Source organism: Salvelinus fontinalis, chromosome 32 (genome assembly GCF_029448725.1).
Source record: "Salvelinus fontinalis isolate EN_2023a chromosome 32, ASM2944872v1, whole genome shotgun sequence".
Classification (NCBI taxonomy): Eukaryota; Metazoa; Chordata; class Actinopteri; order Salmoniformes; family Salmonidae; genus Salvelinus; species Salvelinus fontinalis.
Window position 1 is genome coordinate 21,243,627 of NC_074696.1, and position 13,675 is coordinate 21,257,301.

General features: G+C 40.4%; 1 protein-coding gene across 1 annotated transcript; it reads left to right on the forward strand.

Annotated features, from left to right (window-relative positions):
- The first annotated feature begins 7,787 nt into the window (after nucleotides 1–7,787).
- Nucleotides 7,788–10,904, forward strand: LOC129830540 (homeobox protein Hox-A11a-like). The gene is made up of 2 exons (XM_055893107.1): nucleotides 7,788–8,692; nucleotides 9,523–10,904. Exons 1-2 carry the CDS (start codon nucleotides 8,047–8,049, stop codon nucleotides 9,753–9,755), a joined length of 879 nt encoding a protein of 292 aa, XP_055749082.1. The 5' UTR covers nucleotides 7,788–8,046; the 3' UTR covers nucleotides 9,756–10,904.
- The last annotated feature ends 2,771 nt before the right edge of the window (nucleotides 10,905–13,675 follow it).

A 13,675-nucleotide genomic window follows, 5' to 3' on the forward strand; every position in this document is an offset into this window, starting at 1 on the left:
CGTAAAGAATTCTAATGTAAAAATATGCAAATTATATATAATGACTTTTAACTTCTTAGTTTCTCAAAATTATTATTTATTCGGCATTACACTAAATCCTCTGTCAGACAAATTGAATTCAGGGTCAAGTATGTCTTAACCGAGAGTACCGTCTGCGTGCAATGTCTCCGTCCTTGCGTACACGGTTCCGATGCAAACACACGCGAACGCGCACGCCACCCATGGAGAGAGATATTCAAACTGTGGCTGGCGATAGAGCAGAGCAGGCTGGACTGGATTCAAAATCTGGCACACGCCCAGCGCTCACTGCAGCCATGCTGGAGTCTTGCTGCCACCCAAAGGCAAAGCCAGGCATGACAGCTCCTAAGTAATCCAGGCAGAAATTCTATTTGGCATTCCCTGTTGCGTAAAATGAATGATATACATACAGGTTGAGAGAGCTCCACATAATTCACTGTCTTGCTGATTCGCGCTTAATGGCAAACGCGCTAAGTGAAGTAAGAAGTACATGATCGTCTGTAAATCTTTTTTGCTGCGCTATCAAATAGTCCAGACGTTTTAAGGGCTATAGAATTTCCATAGTCCATTTCCATTTCATATCTCCACTGAAATATCTACTTTTAATGAAACGTCCACAAAAGGTCATATCTTGGTTTTTGCCTTTCTCTATGTAGAATATATTTTTGCATCAGTTTTAATGGCTGTTGGCGGTCAATCCTAACAGAAAAAAACCATACAAAAAAGCTTTGAAACTTAACAAAGGGGAAAAAACGATGTAGGCCTATTGTATTAACCGCATTGTTGTCTGGCGGAGGAGCAGCCTATACTCTCACACTGCACCCCGCTCTCCCAACTCTGTCATGCGGGGAGGAGATGAGTAAAGGCCGGGGCTAGTGTTGTGCTCTTTACTTTGACCTTCGCTGTCTACCCGGGTAATGGAGAGAGACTATGAAGAAGGCTGTAATCTTCAACTGGCTGGCCGAGATATACTGATGGCGTTTTCCAGAGGCCTACCCCGCTAGCCAGGATAGCGCATACAGATGCGGTTTAAGCTCACGCAGTATAGCCTGCTAAAATACCTTAGCCCGGTAGACACCGTGGGATACGGCCGTTTTAACAGCGGTCAAGCAGAGGCACTTGACTGAGGATATGTGCGTCACACCTCCGTAGGCTGCGCTCTCGTGCCCTGGCCTATACGTTTACTAATTCGAGTAAGTCGGTGTTTTTTTTTCTTCGGCCTATACAATTCAGTAGGTCTATTCTCAATTTCTACGAGGAAAGTGTATTGACACCAATGATTTTGTAGCCCACTCCAAAATGAACCTTGTGTGCGGGCAAAGGAGTCCGGCTGCAGTGTAGTATAGTATCCTTTTCTTCTTCAGTAGGCCTAATTATGTCTTAGTTACACACTTTGTTCGTTATTTGTCTGTTTTTATACGATGCTATTGTGCTCCGATTGGCGTTTACAGAAAAGGGATAGGCCTATAGATGGTGTGCCTTGTTATTTTGAACGGCGTGACAAAGGTCCTTTTTACGGAAAGATGAATGGATTTCCATCTGAAATGAAATGGAAAAATATTTAAATATTCTACAGTGTTATTTCGTTTTTATCGATTGAAGCACACATTATATTTGTTTTAATATAGACTATTGTCTCATCATAGAAAACTCCAGTAAACCGACCATTATAGGGCCACGTGGTGCATTTTGGTTTCACACCGTTCCCTATATATTTAATTTGTACTCTGAAGTTCAAAACATTACAGTAAAACAAAGTATCACTTTTGCATTTGACATTCACGATTTTAGTTTAGTCTAAAGCCTAGTCTATATGTTAGGTTCATGTTTAGTTCCCAAGTTGTCCACATTGAGTTGTATATGAGCTATATTTTCCGTTAATATTCTAGCCTAAATAAATTTCACGCAGAACACAGTGCAACAAACAGGCCTAAATCATACACATGCAATTTTCCTTTAATTGTGTTATTCAGATACAGGTCCCATACCTAGAACCGGAGAAAAATATCCTGTCATCGTCGACAAATCAAAAACCTCCCTCACCCGACTCATAAACAAACACAAATATATGTTAAAGCCTGTATTTAAATATTCTTCATGGGGAAAATACTATGATATTCTTTTTTATTGAGTTATAAGTACATTTCTAGGATGAGTCCTTTAGGGGACGTATTCGTTTTACAAGGTGGAAATAATGTAGCTTCTGATTGAGCTAAATGTAGAATTGATCCAAGTAACACAGTGTGATCGTAGTCTATACATTGTTATCACAGCCTTACATGGTTAATTATTTTTTGTATCTCAAGCGAGCGACGTCCATAAGAAAATCAAGTTCGAAAGCACGAGATGCGTCAAGAAAAAGTAGGCCTGTTTTCGTTGCTGCGTTTCCGTCGTCCTACGGTATATAGGAAGATGATTTGTATAAGCATAGGGTGCTGATATTGGTGGGTCTACTATATTACATGCCCAACACTTCCGTGACTCCTATAGAAGGCTATAAAATGGAGAGAGAAAAAAACGCAGTTTTGTTTCACAATTTATTAAGCTATAGCCATTGCAACATTATGTACACAAGTCAAAGGTCCTGGTGAAATTTGAAATTTGAAATTTGAAATGTGTCTTTTGCATTATGAAGTTATTTTCTCGCCAATTTTTTATCTATATCGGGAATGATTATAATCCATACTCTATGCAACACAAGGTTAGTTGTTATGTTGTTGCGGTTGTCCACTCCGTCGCTGAGGTCATTTTACTCGTTTTGTGTCACTCTGTCCTTGGGAGTTCAATGCGAGACTGATGTCAGTCGTTTCCCTTGAATTGATGCAAGAGATAGTAAGGCTAAAGCCACGTCCTCCCATTGACCAGGGAGTTGAATAGGGTTCCCACTATGGGCGTTGTTTTTCCTTGTGGTCCCTCCTCGGTTCCTCTGTCGTCGCCCTCTCCTCACATTTCTGTCACCTGTGGATAAATAAACAGTTCTTTAATGATTAAAAAAAAGTTCACGCCTCCTGGTATCTTCGTGTTTGTTCATTCGTATTAAAGTATATGTCAGGGCTTTTTGGTCATGTTTCATATGACTATATCTGTGTAGTAGTAATCGGCCTCGTCGGCGCCGTCTTCGCTTATAGACTTGATTACCGCCTACAACTAAATAACAGCCAAGATGGGATATCATTAAAGTTCAAAAACACACATTTTTTTCACACCTGGGCAGAAAATAATCGCAAGATAAATGTTTAGTTCTAGTCTACTTTTGACGAATCAACATATGGAAATGAAGCACATGTTTTGTGTGGAAATGCAGAGCAGTCTCGTCAATCGTAAAGGCGATGCGTTTCGTGTTGGGGCTTTGCGTAATTGAATATAAGCCTATGCAATTTAGCATCACGACTTTTCGTGGAATACTCACGCTTTAGCAAGATTACAAAAATGTTTATTGAACATGAATCGAAATGTATTTATTTTGTATATTGGAGGTTTTACAGCAGGCCTAATGCTTTTTTCTGGCTTGGGGTTAGAAGGAATGTTATTGTAACGTGAGAATAGGTTGCTATGCTATAGGCCTATATAGCCCCATTGGTAACTTATTCGATGTTTATGTTGAACATGTAAATACCAATTCAGTTGACATTGTTGAAGATGTGTAATACATCACCCACGTTTTTCTTTTGAAAACAATAGACTTTATGCCAAAGTGCAAGGTTCATCTAAGTAGCCTACGCCATTTTGTTTCCTATTTATTGGCTTTAGGTGGAACAAATAAACGGTACACAAAACATGGTACACACCAATAATAAATTGTACACATCTCTTTCTGAATGGTAAAATCGTACTGTAGTCAACAACAACAGTTTAATGATTTTTTGTGTATCAATAATCCTTGGGCTTTAGTAGTAAGTCTAACGGTAATTGAAGAACAAAGAAACAATCAATGGAAAAATGAAGGACATTTTAAAGACATATCCCCAGACAGCAAAGTTGAATTGTTTCGTTTTGTAAAAATACTTGTGCCATGTGTGCCTATTTGTCACTGACCAATATTCCATAACAAGTTATTGACTTGGATAAGTCTAAAGAGTTAGTGTTAGACTTTTACCTTCATTCATCCTTAATGTGGCAGCCCTATCGCCTTTATTACCATCAGTGGGACTATATCAATGCCTATTTGCGTCCCTTTGTTAACAACAGATCTAGTGAAGTGAACCTTTTTCTGCGTGTAAAGTTAATTGTTTAATGTACCAAATGGAGAGGACTATAATCCATGGGTTTTTTGTCATTTTTTTATTTTTATTTCACCTTTATTTAACCAGGTAGGCTAGAAAAACATTACAGTTCTATTATGTAATATCAGTGTAAGCTTACTGGTGTCTAGGGCTCAAATGAAAACTACACCAACAAATCTGCTATTCCAAAGTCTAGAAAGCAGTCCACGAAGGTTAAGTTCATTTTAGACGTCACTTCACACATGCAGAAATCGATGTCTTGTAACCTAAAGCCACCTTCTCTTTTCCTTAACTCACAGTGTTGTTGCCAGAAGCTGAAAATGAATTTGTAATCAGGGAAACTTCATCCGGGGCATACTGTGCCCTTAAATGGCGTCTGCACTCCCTACTGTAAGGGCCTACCCCGCGGGCGGTGACCCTTTCCCTCCGCCGAACTTGAAGTCGACCGCACAGACAACGCTATGGCGTGTGGGGCTTTTACGCAGAGATGCCGTCTTGTTTTTTGGCCACCGAAGAAAATTCACAAGACCTTAAGAGAGATGTCGTAGGGTCGACATGAATCAAGTGTGTTATGAAGCGTCTTCTTCGAACATAAAAACTGTTTACATGTTGAAACATAAATGTCTCTCTTAGCTTGTTTCTATCTTTAGTGAATTATTTAAAACTTTTGGGTCAGTATAGACAAATAGTTTATGTAGAAAAAACGTTTTTGCAGCTCATGCATTTTTTATAAGAGTAAGTATGAATCTTACCTGTCTTTGTTAAGTTTTAGAAAGTCTAGTTTTCTTTTGTCGCTGGACTGCTTCGGCTCCTGACTTTGTCCGTGTAGGTGGCGACTTCCTATCACGCCTGGTCGGTTTGATGGTGTCTGGCCGAGAGAAAAAAACGCAGTATAATACTATGGGAGCTATAAAAACTCAGGTCTGTGCCTTTGGTATTCCTGGGCACCCTGTGCTCAATTACGGCTTAAAAGCTCTAGCTCAAGTCGTAGAATTTGTCTGGATTGACGAAGAGGCGGAGCGTGTGGTTGCGAAGGCACAGGGTTTGTTTGTGTCCCCACAATCATTTGAATAGGAGACGATGCATGAACGGATGACCCGAGATATTCTAATGCTTCGATTTGTTTCTATTTTGGAACATGGGTTTAGCTCATAGCCTACTTACAGTTTCTTAAGACATGTTATGTTTTCGAGGTCATATTACAGTACGTGTCACGTTGGCGCGTTCTGAAGCTGTGTGTGGAGGTTAGGCCGGGCGGATTTGGGTAAAGCGAGTCCCCGCGGTCCTAATCCGTCCTCAGGTCGCTCGTTTACAGAACATTAGCGTTAGGTTCCACCAGCTCACAACACGCAAAACCCACCACTGTGGTCTATCTGTACGCAAAGAGACCGATATCGTCATTGTCTTATTTATAGTAAAAATGATAATACCCGACTATCCTACATAATCTAATAGAACATGTATCGTCACATGTAGCATATTCAAAATGTATCATCTAAAAACAAACTCGAAAAGGATTCATCTAAATATATGTTATTTTGTATTTCAATACAAGAAGTAAATTGTATAACCTAATACACCTTATTGGGTTGTTAATAATTCATAGGCCTATGTGTTTGTAATTCTATTCAATAGATGCGAAATGGGTACAATACTCGTGAGGAAAATTCAGTCTATAGTATTTAGCCTAATTATGAGATATAACGATATATACTTTTTTAATGTTTAAGCATGAACCTTTTTTGACAAGTGTTCAACCTTTGGTTAGATTGTCTATACATCATGTGCTAATAAGGAAATAAATGTTTACCCAACATAATCTTTAGAATTAATAATGGTTTCGAACATAATTATTGCCCATGGAGCCCATAAAAGTTGTTTAAACGTTTCTCGTGGAGTTGGGTTTAAACGAGGACAATGTATGGAGAAATCTTTCAAAACAAATCGGCTATTGATTCAACATTAATGTATTCCACAACGCTGATAGTTGTAGTGTGTTGACGCTATTTCAAATATTGTCTGAACTATTGTCTGGACTATTGTCTGGGCCGCTGAAGGGGTGCTCAGTCTGTTAAACGGAATTGGACTGTAAAACTGAATTGCATTGTAGTTCACAATGTCTTGTAGGTCATAGAAATAGATGTCTATTTCCTCATTCCATCTAGAAATAGGCCTATCTGTGCGTAAAACGTCACTTTACGCATTGTGCAATCTGGATAATATTGCTATTTACAGGCGGTGAGACCTGTATTCGTATATTATTCATAAATAACGGAGTTCAAGTTGAAAACAAAACTAATTTTGCAGTAGTGGCCTAATTATGCAACCTAACTAGTAACGAACTACAATTAGTTTAATTAACAAAGGCCTATTATGATTTAACAAACGTCCATTTTTAATTAGCCTATTGTTGGTCTAGCGCTGGGTGTTTATAATATCCAGACAGACACCCACAATCAATTCATGGGCCTTTCTCTCTATCTCTATACCTACTGCGCTCAAATATGAAGTATTGATCCGGTGCCTCCTCGGTTATCGCTGTCGTAAACAACATTGTGCAATATTGGCAACTTTTTTAAACCGCTTACAAAACGTCCGTCTTTTTTTATGTGGCAAAATTTAGGTGATGTACGGGTTTGGAGTATTTTAACAGCCAAGCGTCGATATGAGCTGTCTGTTGATGTTGTCTAAGTGTTGCATGGCCTAAAATGTCTGTTTGGTCGCCGCGTCGCTGACACCTGACCGGAGGCAGGGCCAAACATCAAGGCTTACTTGAACATGACCCTGATTGACAAATGTTGCCGTGAAGCCAAACGGTCATGATATAATGTTGTAAATTATGAGCACACACCTCAGTGACAAACATCAAACATAGCATGGAAATATGTTATTTTTATGTCTTTGTCTTTGCAAAAGCATAATCACTAGTCTTGGATTTTACTATTGAATGAAATGTACTTACACGTTTAGAGGATACGGATATTGTTGGCACGCCTCAAATGTGTAATATTTCCAAAGACATCTTCAAACCCTCAGGGATATCATAAAGCTTACAAGACGCATGGATTCAACCAGTACCCCCCTCCCCTCCCCCCCAGATTAAATGTCGAAAGGCTCATAGCATACGTGAAATTGATATTGAATCAGGTTAGTTATTCGATAGAAATATGTCACTTCCCTACATTTTACAACCAATGCAATTATAGTTTTCCCTCTGACTTGCTGCATGTAAGGGAATTCATTTTAGACCGACATGGTGATAAACCACCAATGTCAAGCTTCAGGACAACTAGCAGTATGTCTCTCTCACTCACTCACTCACACACTCACTCACTCACTGAATAAGTCCTCACTCTCCATGATGCTCGCGCACGCGCGTGCACACCCCCTCCGCACATACACCCTCTCTCATAGCACACACACCCTCTCTCTTTCTCTCTCTCCCTCACTCTCTCAATTCAATTCAATTCAAAGGGCTTTATTGGCATAGGAAACATGTTATTGGCATGGGAAACATTGCCAAAGCAAGTGAAATAGACAATATACAAAAGATAAATAAAAAATAAACAGTTAACACACTCTCTCTCTCACACACACACACGCACAGGAAATCTGTCAATTTCTTCTGCTGGTCACGTGACCCACGCCTCCCCGGAATGGATGGAGTTGGCTCTCCACGTCAGCTTACGTCTCAAAATTTCTGCCTAGCGAACCAGCTTCAAAGAGGCACGAGCCAGGGCGCTCCAGAGCCATGTTAAGGGCGGCTATAGAGGCATGACCCAGATTGTGGTAGAGTGAAGGAATTATGGATTTTGACGAACTGGTCCCTGTCGGTTCGAATATGTATTTGCCCAGTTGCACCTACTACGTCTCGGCGGGGGCAGACTTCTCCGGTCTACCTTCATTTTTGTCTCAGACCCCGTCTACTCGCCCCATAACATATTCGTACTCCTCTAACCTGCCGCAAGTCCAGCCTGTGAGAGAGGTGACGTTCAGGGACTATGCTGCCATTGACGCGTCTGGTAAATGGACACACCGGGGGAACCTGCCCCAGTGCTACCCCACCACGGAGGACATGGTTCACCGGGACTGTCTGTCGTCGCAGCCCACCATGGGGGAAATGTTTGCCAAAAACAACCCTGCCGCAGCTGCCGCGTACCACCACCACTCCGGCGCGGGCTCTGCAGCGTCCAATTTCTACGGAAACGTTGGCAGGAATGGGGTGCTGCCCCAAGCCTTCGACCAGTTTTTCGAGACAGCATATGGCAACGCCTCGGAAACGCCGTCGTCTAACGACTACTCAGGGAACACAACGGCCACGAAACAAACAAGCTCCGTGGCAGAGCACGCTCCACGGTGCCGGGACACTGAGGGGAAGGAGCCACGCGAGGAGACAAGCAGTCCAGAGTCCTCTTCCGGCAACAATGAGGAGAAATCGAGCAGCAGCAGCAGTACGTATTAAGTCAGCACCCTGGTTATGAGAGAAAGTTTGCAATCTAGCGCGCTGCTGTTAAATTCTTTATATGGTGTTTTATAAGCTTATAAGGTTTATAGAGGGCCTGTAGATTTCCCCAACAAAACTTTGTTATAAACTTCAGGATCACGTGCTTGGAATTGAAATCGGCCGTGAAAGAAATCAGAACTAGTGATTTTTCTTAAACCTCCCTAAAGTTTGTAAAAAGCACGTAGTTATTACTGTGAATTGTAACGTATACCTAATATTCCCGGTCATACATGAATCATAAATGTAGCCTAGTTTCACGGTTTCTTAGCATTAAAAGAGCACTTACTTGCGTGTCATAAACCCCTCTGGTTTAGGGGTTAGCACATAGAAGATCGTGCGTTAAAGCAATCTGGCAGTGTGTGTGTGTTGCACTAGTATGCTATTTGTCATGTTCCTGATGTGAGAAATCAAATGTAATCTATTGATGTGGTATTACTGTTGATATTATTTTATGATTAATTGCATTTCGTCTATAGCCTTACATGCACGCTGAAAACTGTCAGTTATCATGTATAGCATATGCAGTGTTCGTATCCACAGCACTGCATATGCTATTTAATGGCTTCATATTGTAATTGAAATGACTGCTTAATTAATATATAGAAATTAAAAGAGGCAATAACAATATTATTTGTCGTATTGATTTGGACCACATGCGTAATTATAGACTACCCAAAAGCCTATAACAGTGCCTATAAATCCTAGAACATAGTCATGGATAATATGAGTTATTTGTATATTTTGGTGACCGACATTCTCTTCTCTCCTCTCTTCTAGATGGACAGAGGACTCGTAAAAAAAGATGTCCTTATACAAAATATCAGATCCGAGAACTGGAGAGGGAGTTCTTTTTCAGTGTGTATATCAACAAAGAGAAGAGGCTGCAGCTCTCTCGTATGCTGAACCTCACCGACCGCCAAGTGAAAATCTGGTTTCAAAACCGAAGAATGAAGGAAAAGAAATTAAGCAGAGACAGATTACAGTATTACACCACGAACCCGCTGCTTTAGGAGTGACTTGTCATATGCGTTTACAGACTTATTGAATCGCTGTGGTCTCTTTTCCCTGACGTTTGTGGCAGCAGTAGCAACAACACAACAACAACAATGTCTGCAGCTGCAACACGATGCTCAACTGTTCATTTCAAGTTCGAGGGCAGGTAGCAGAATCTCTCCTGATTTCCATCAGTTTGAGAACGAGCATGATTTAAGTTGACTCACTGACGGCATTTTGGCCATCAGACTTTGTTTAAAAAATATATTTCTGCGGATTTTGTCCTCACCAAGACTATGTTTCTTGTGTATCCTAATAATATTGTGACACAGTAGGCCTATTGCCTTCATTTTCACCTCACAGCGCGGACAGCCTTACCAGTCTAACAATGACTGAACCGGGTTCATTTTGAAATCGAAAAGCCTCGGTAAATTAAGTTTTCTGTTATTGAACTCGTACGAGTGGTGACGTGGTATAGGTTTTTTGTTGGCAGACAATATGTGATGTTGTGCATTTCATAATTGAGGCTATGACTTTAATTAATTAATTGGTGTGACCAAATAATGAGACTTGGAAGGGCGCGTTTGTAAATTGTCTCTGTTTGTAAGGTTGTTTATTTTGCAGCCACTGATTTTCTATCACTTTTAAATATCAGCTGCAAAGCTCTATCAGCGAAAAAATAAGGACTCGGGTGTTAAATGGTGTTGACCCCAAACCGTGACTAGGCCATTGCTACCATTGTAATAGTTTCAATACAACACATGTAGTAACATCTGTTTATATTTTGTATACTTGATTACCACACCTAATTTGGCTCTGAATTTGATATTAATGCACGGACAAACCTAATGAGGAGAATATTAACCCAATACAGACAGAACCTGATATAAGTTTGTTCAGCCTCATTGTGGCCTACGAATTGTTGCATTGCGAGACGCCTGTTGTTAATATAGGTCATGTATTGCAACAAGGCCGCAATCTTTCGATACCCAGATTCAGCCAATATGCATCCAGGTTTTGTTCAAATAGGGCGAAATATTTGTTTCTATTATTCACACTTCTTCTTGTTTTCTGTTGCAGTAACATGAACGTGAAAAGCATTTTGAAATGTATTGTCAGGGACATAATCTTGGATCAACTGCTTGGTATGCCCCAAATATTCTGTATTATCCTATATTTCGAAATTAAAAATGAAAAGATTTTTGAAGGAATGTACAAATGTGACTGGTTATTTTACTCCGACTGGAAACCATTTTGAAAGCTGTTTTACCTTCACACAGGCCTTTTACGCACAACCCTAAACATTTTACGCACAAAGAAATAAGACAAGAAAATGCTATTTAAATATTTCAAACTGTTTTGTTAATTCATGGAACTGGTAGATTATACATCCAACATTTGAGAGTTATTTACTTAATGTGAAACCTTATTCGTGGAAACGATATTTGTGTGAGCGATTGATTGATAAATACCAATATTTCATCAAGCTACCAATCGTAAATGTTGATATGCACCTAAATGTTAGGCCACTATTTCTTATTTGTGTCAGGTTGTATTTTCTAATGACCTTTGCTCATTGCAATTGTATAGGGTGACGTGCACATCTAGACACTATTAGTTTGGAACTCACTGACGTATAGGCTACCATCATTCAGGCTTATCTTTCAATGGAGTTCATTTATTGGCTTTGAACTTTGAATATGTTTGTCTCCATTACCCACAACACTGTGGTAAACAAGCCGAATATAGTCACCATGTGCATCTCCTTTTCATTCACCTACTTGTGTCTCTCATGGAATGGATTAAAAGCATCCCTTCTTCCACAACATCCTCCTAAGCGAGCATCGCCATATTTGCTGTTATTATCACTCTGTTTATGAGCGCCAGCCGCAGCGCAATGGCGTTCATATATGACAGTCAAAAGGGCCATAAACGCTTGGAGAGAGAGGCTGAAGTTTATGGTTGCCTCTCTCCGGCATAGTCCGCCCTCGCCTCGCCTGGCGCATCCTTTACTGCGCGCTGGAATTCCGTCCCTAATTACTGGACATCCTCCCCGTTGCCGCAGCAACGCGGCCATAAACTCTGTCTCAGAGTCTGGAGCATTTGGACATTTGGAGTGCAGTGCAATAAACCGTCTGAGACCCAAGGTTATCAACTCTGTTACCAAGGAGGCAAGAGCGAAGACAGGGGAGAGGACGGATAGGAAAGCCTCTGCTCACTGGCCGCTTCGACTTCATTTGAGAAGGTTTTTCCCCCTTCGCGGGTTGTCCTCCTTGGATCAGAGTAGCGGCCATGGGGCTTGTGCTCAGTTGGAGACGCTTCTTCCTGCCACAGTGCGGCGCTGTTGAGATCAATGTCATTGTCGTAGATCTTTTTGTTTGCAAGAACTCGAACCCAGCACAAGAAACATTCAAGATTCTCGAGGGATACAATACCTTGCAATGCAGGTAAATAAAGAACAAAGCCTCATACTCTGTGAGAGAGCTGGCTTTTCCTGTTTTCAGAAGTAGATTATTTGAACAGTTTATTTAAGTACAACTGTATTGTAACGTTTCTTTCCTTTAGCTGTTTTGATCATTAGGTTGCACATTCAATATGGTGGTCAATAGAAGAGCATGATTGGCAGTATAATGGTAGAGGGCCTAGCTAAGATATTACATGTAGTAGCCTAGCAACACATGTGCGAGACTGAAAGCCTTATTTTGTGCTCTGCTACATTTGTTAGGCTTGTATGTTTTACATGTATAAGCATGGCCCAAAAATATACCGCAAAATATCTGTCCCAAATATCGAATAGTACAGGCCTACTTTAAGATATCACGGTTATTACAGGCTGAATGGATTTGTTCACAATCATGGAAAGAGGAGTGAATGTCTTATCTAAAGTAGTTTATCATTAAATATTCATTTCCGTGTGTTTAATTTGTTTTATATAAAACATAGTTTTTTGCTGATCTGGCCTTACTAAATCACCACTCTCACCCATAGCTGGGCTTTTCGGAACCAATCTGCATTTGGTGTCCTTCCAGAAGACATTACTCTCTGGGTCGTGCCAAAAGTATAAATATGTGATTGAAAAAGTAGGTTTGATTGTGATACGCCAGAAACGTGTGTCCCTTTCCTTCCTGTTCTAGACGCTAGAGAGGGGGGGTATTCGGTATCATTCCAAGGCGCGGATGGGGTTCGCCACGGCTCTTGAATGCGCGTGGACACCCCTCTACTACTCCTTTGTCTCTCGTGAAAAATAAATGCTTCCGCTGGATGTAATAAAACTCTGCATTATTGTTCATAACTGCACTCGCGACGAACATGATCCGTCCGAAACGGCCTCCCCGGCCACCATCATATGAGGTTGATCAAAGCGTTGCTCAGAGTAAACTGTTTTGGGGGAAATGATAGCTGGACAGCTGTGAAATGAAGATTTAATAGCCGCAATTAGGCTAATAACTGTAACACGGAGATATAACTGATAGGCCTAGGTTACACGTCAATACAGCAGCGTGGTGTGTGTGCTGACTAGAACTGTTTCAAAGCTGCATGTGCACAGAATTAATTAACGTCAACATAATTAAGTATTGAATTTCGAATGGCTGATATTTTATAAGACCTTTATATATATATATATATATATATATATATATATATATATATATATATATTTGCTGATGGTGTTTTTGCTGATTTGTCTGGTAGTTAAGTTCACTCGTAATGGAATGCAAAATTCACTGTTCTCTTTATAGAACAGGCTAATAAATGTTGGCTGCACGAATCCCCCCTCCTCATATATACAGTATATATATATATAGTCAACCCCAGTTATGCACCAGATAAACATTTTCGTTCCTTATACTTTAGAATTGATAAAACTACTACCAGCCTCACTTCTAGGTTTAATTGGGAGACATACTGAATAAGATCTCATTTTTCGTGACAGTGC

What these genes read in the sequence shown, in the direction of transcription:
- LOC129830540 (XM_055893107.1), top strand. Translation starts at nt 8,047, where the DNA reads ATGGATTTTGACGAACTGGTCCCTGTCGGTTCGAATATGTATTTGCCC. An exon ending in GAAATCGAGCAGCAGCAGCA is followed by an intron (nt 8,693 to 9,522) that starts GTACGTATTAAG and finishes CCTCTCTTCTAG; the next exon opens with ATGGACAGAGGACTCGTAAA.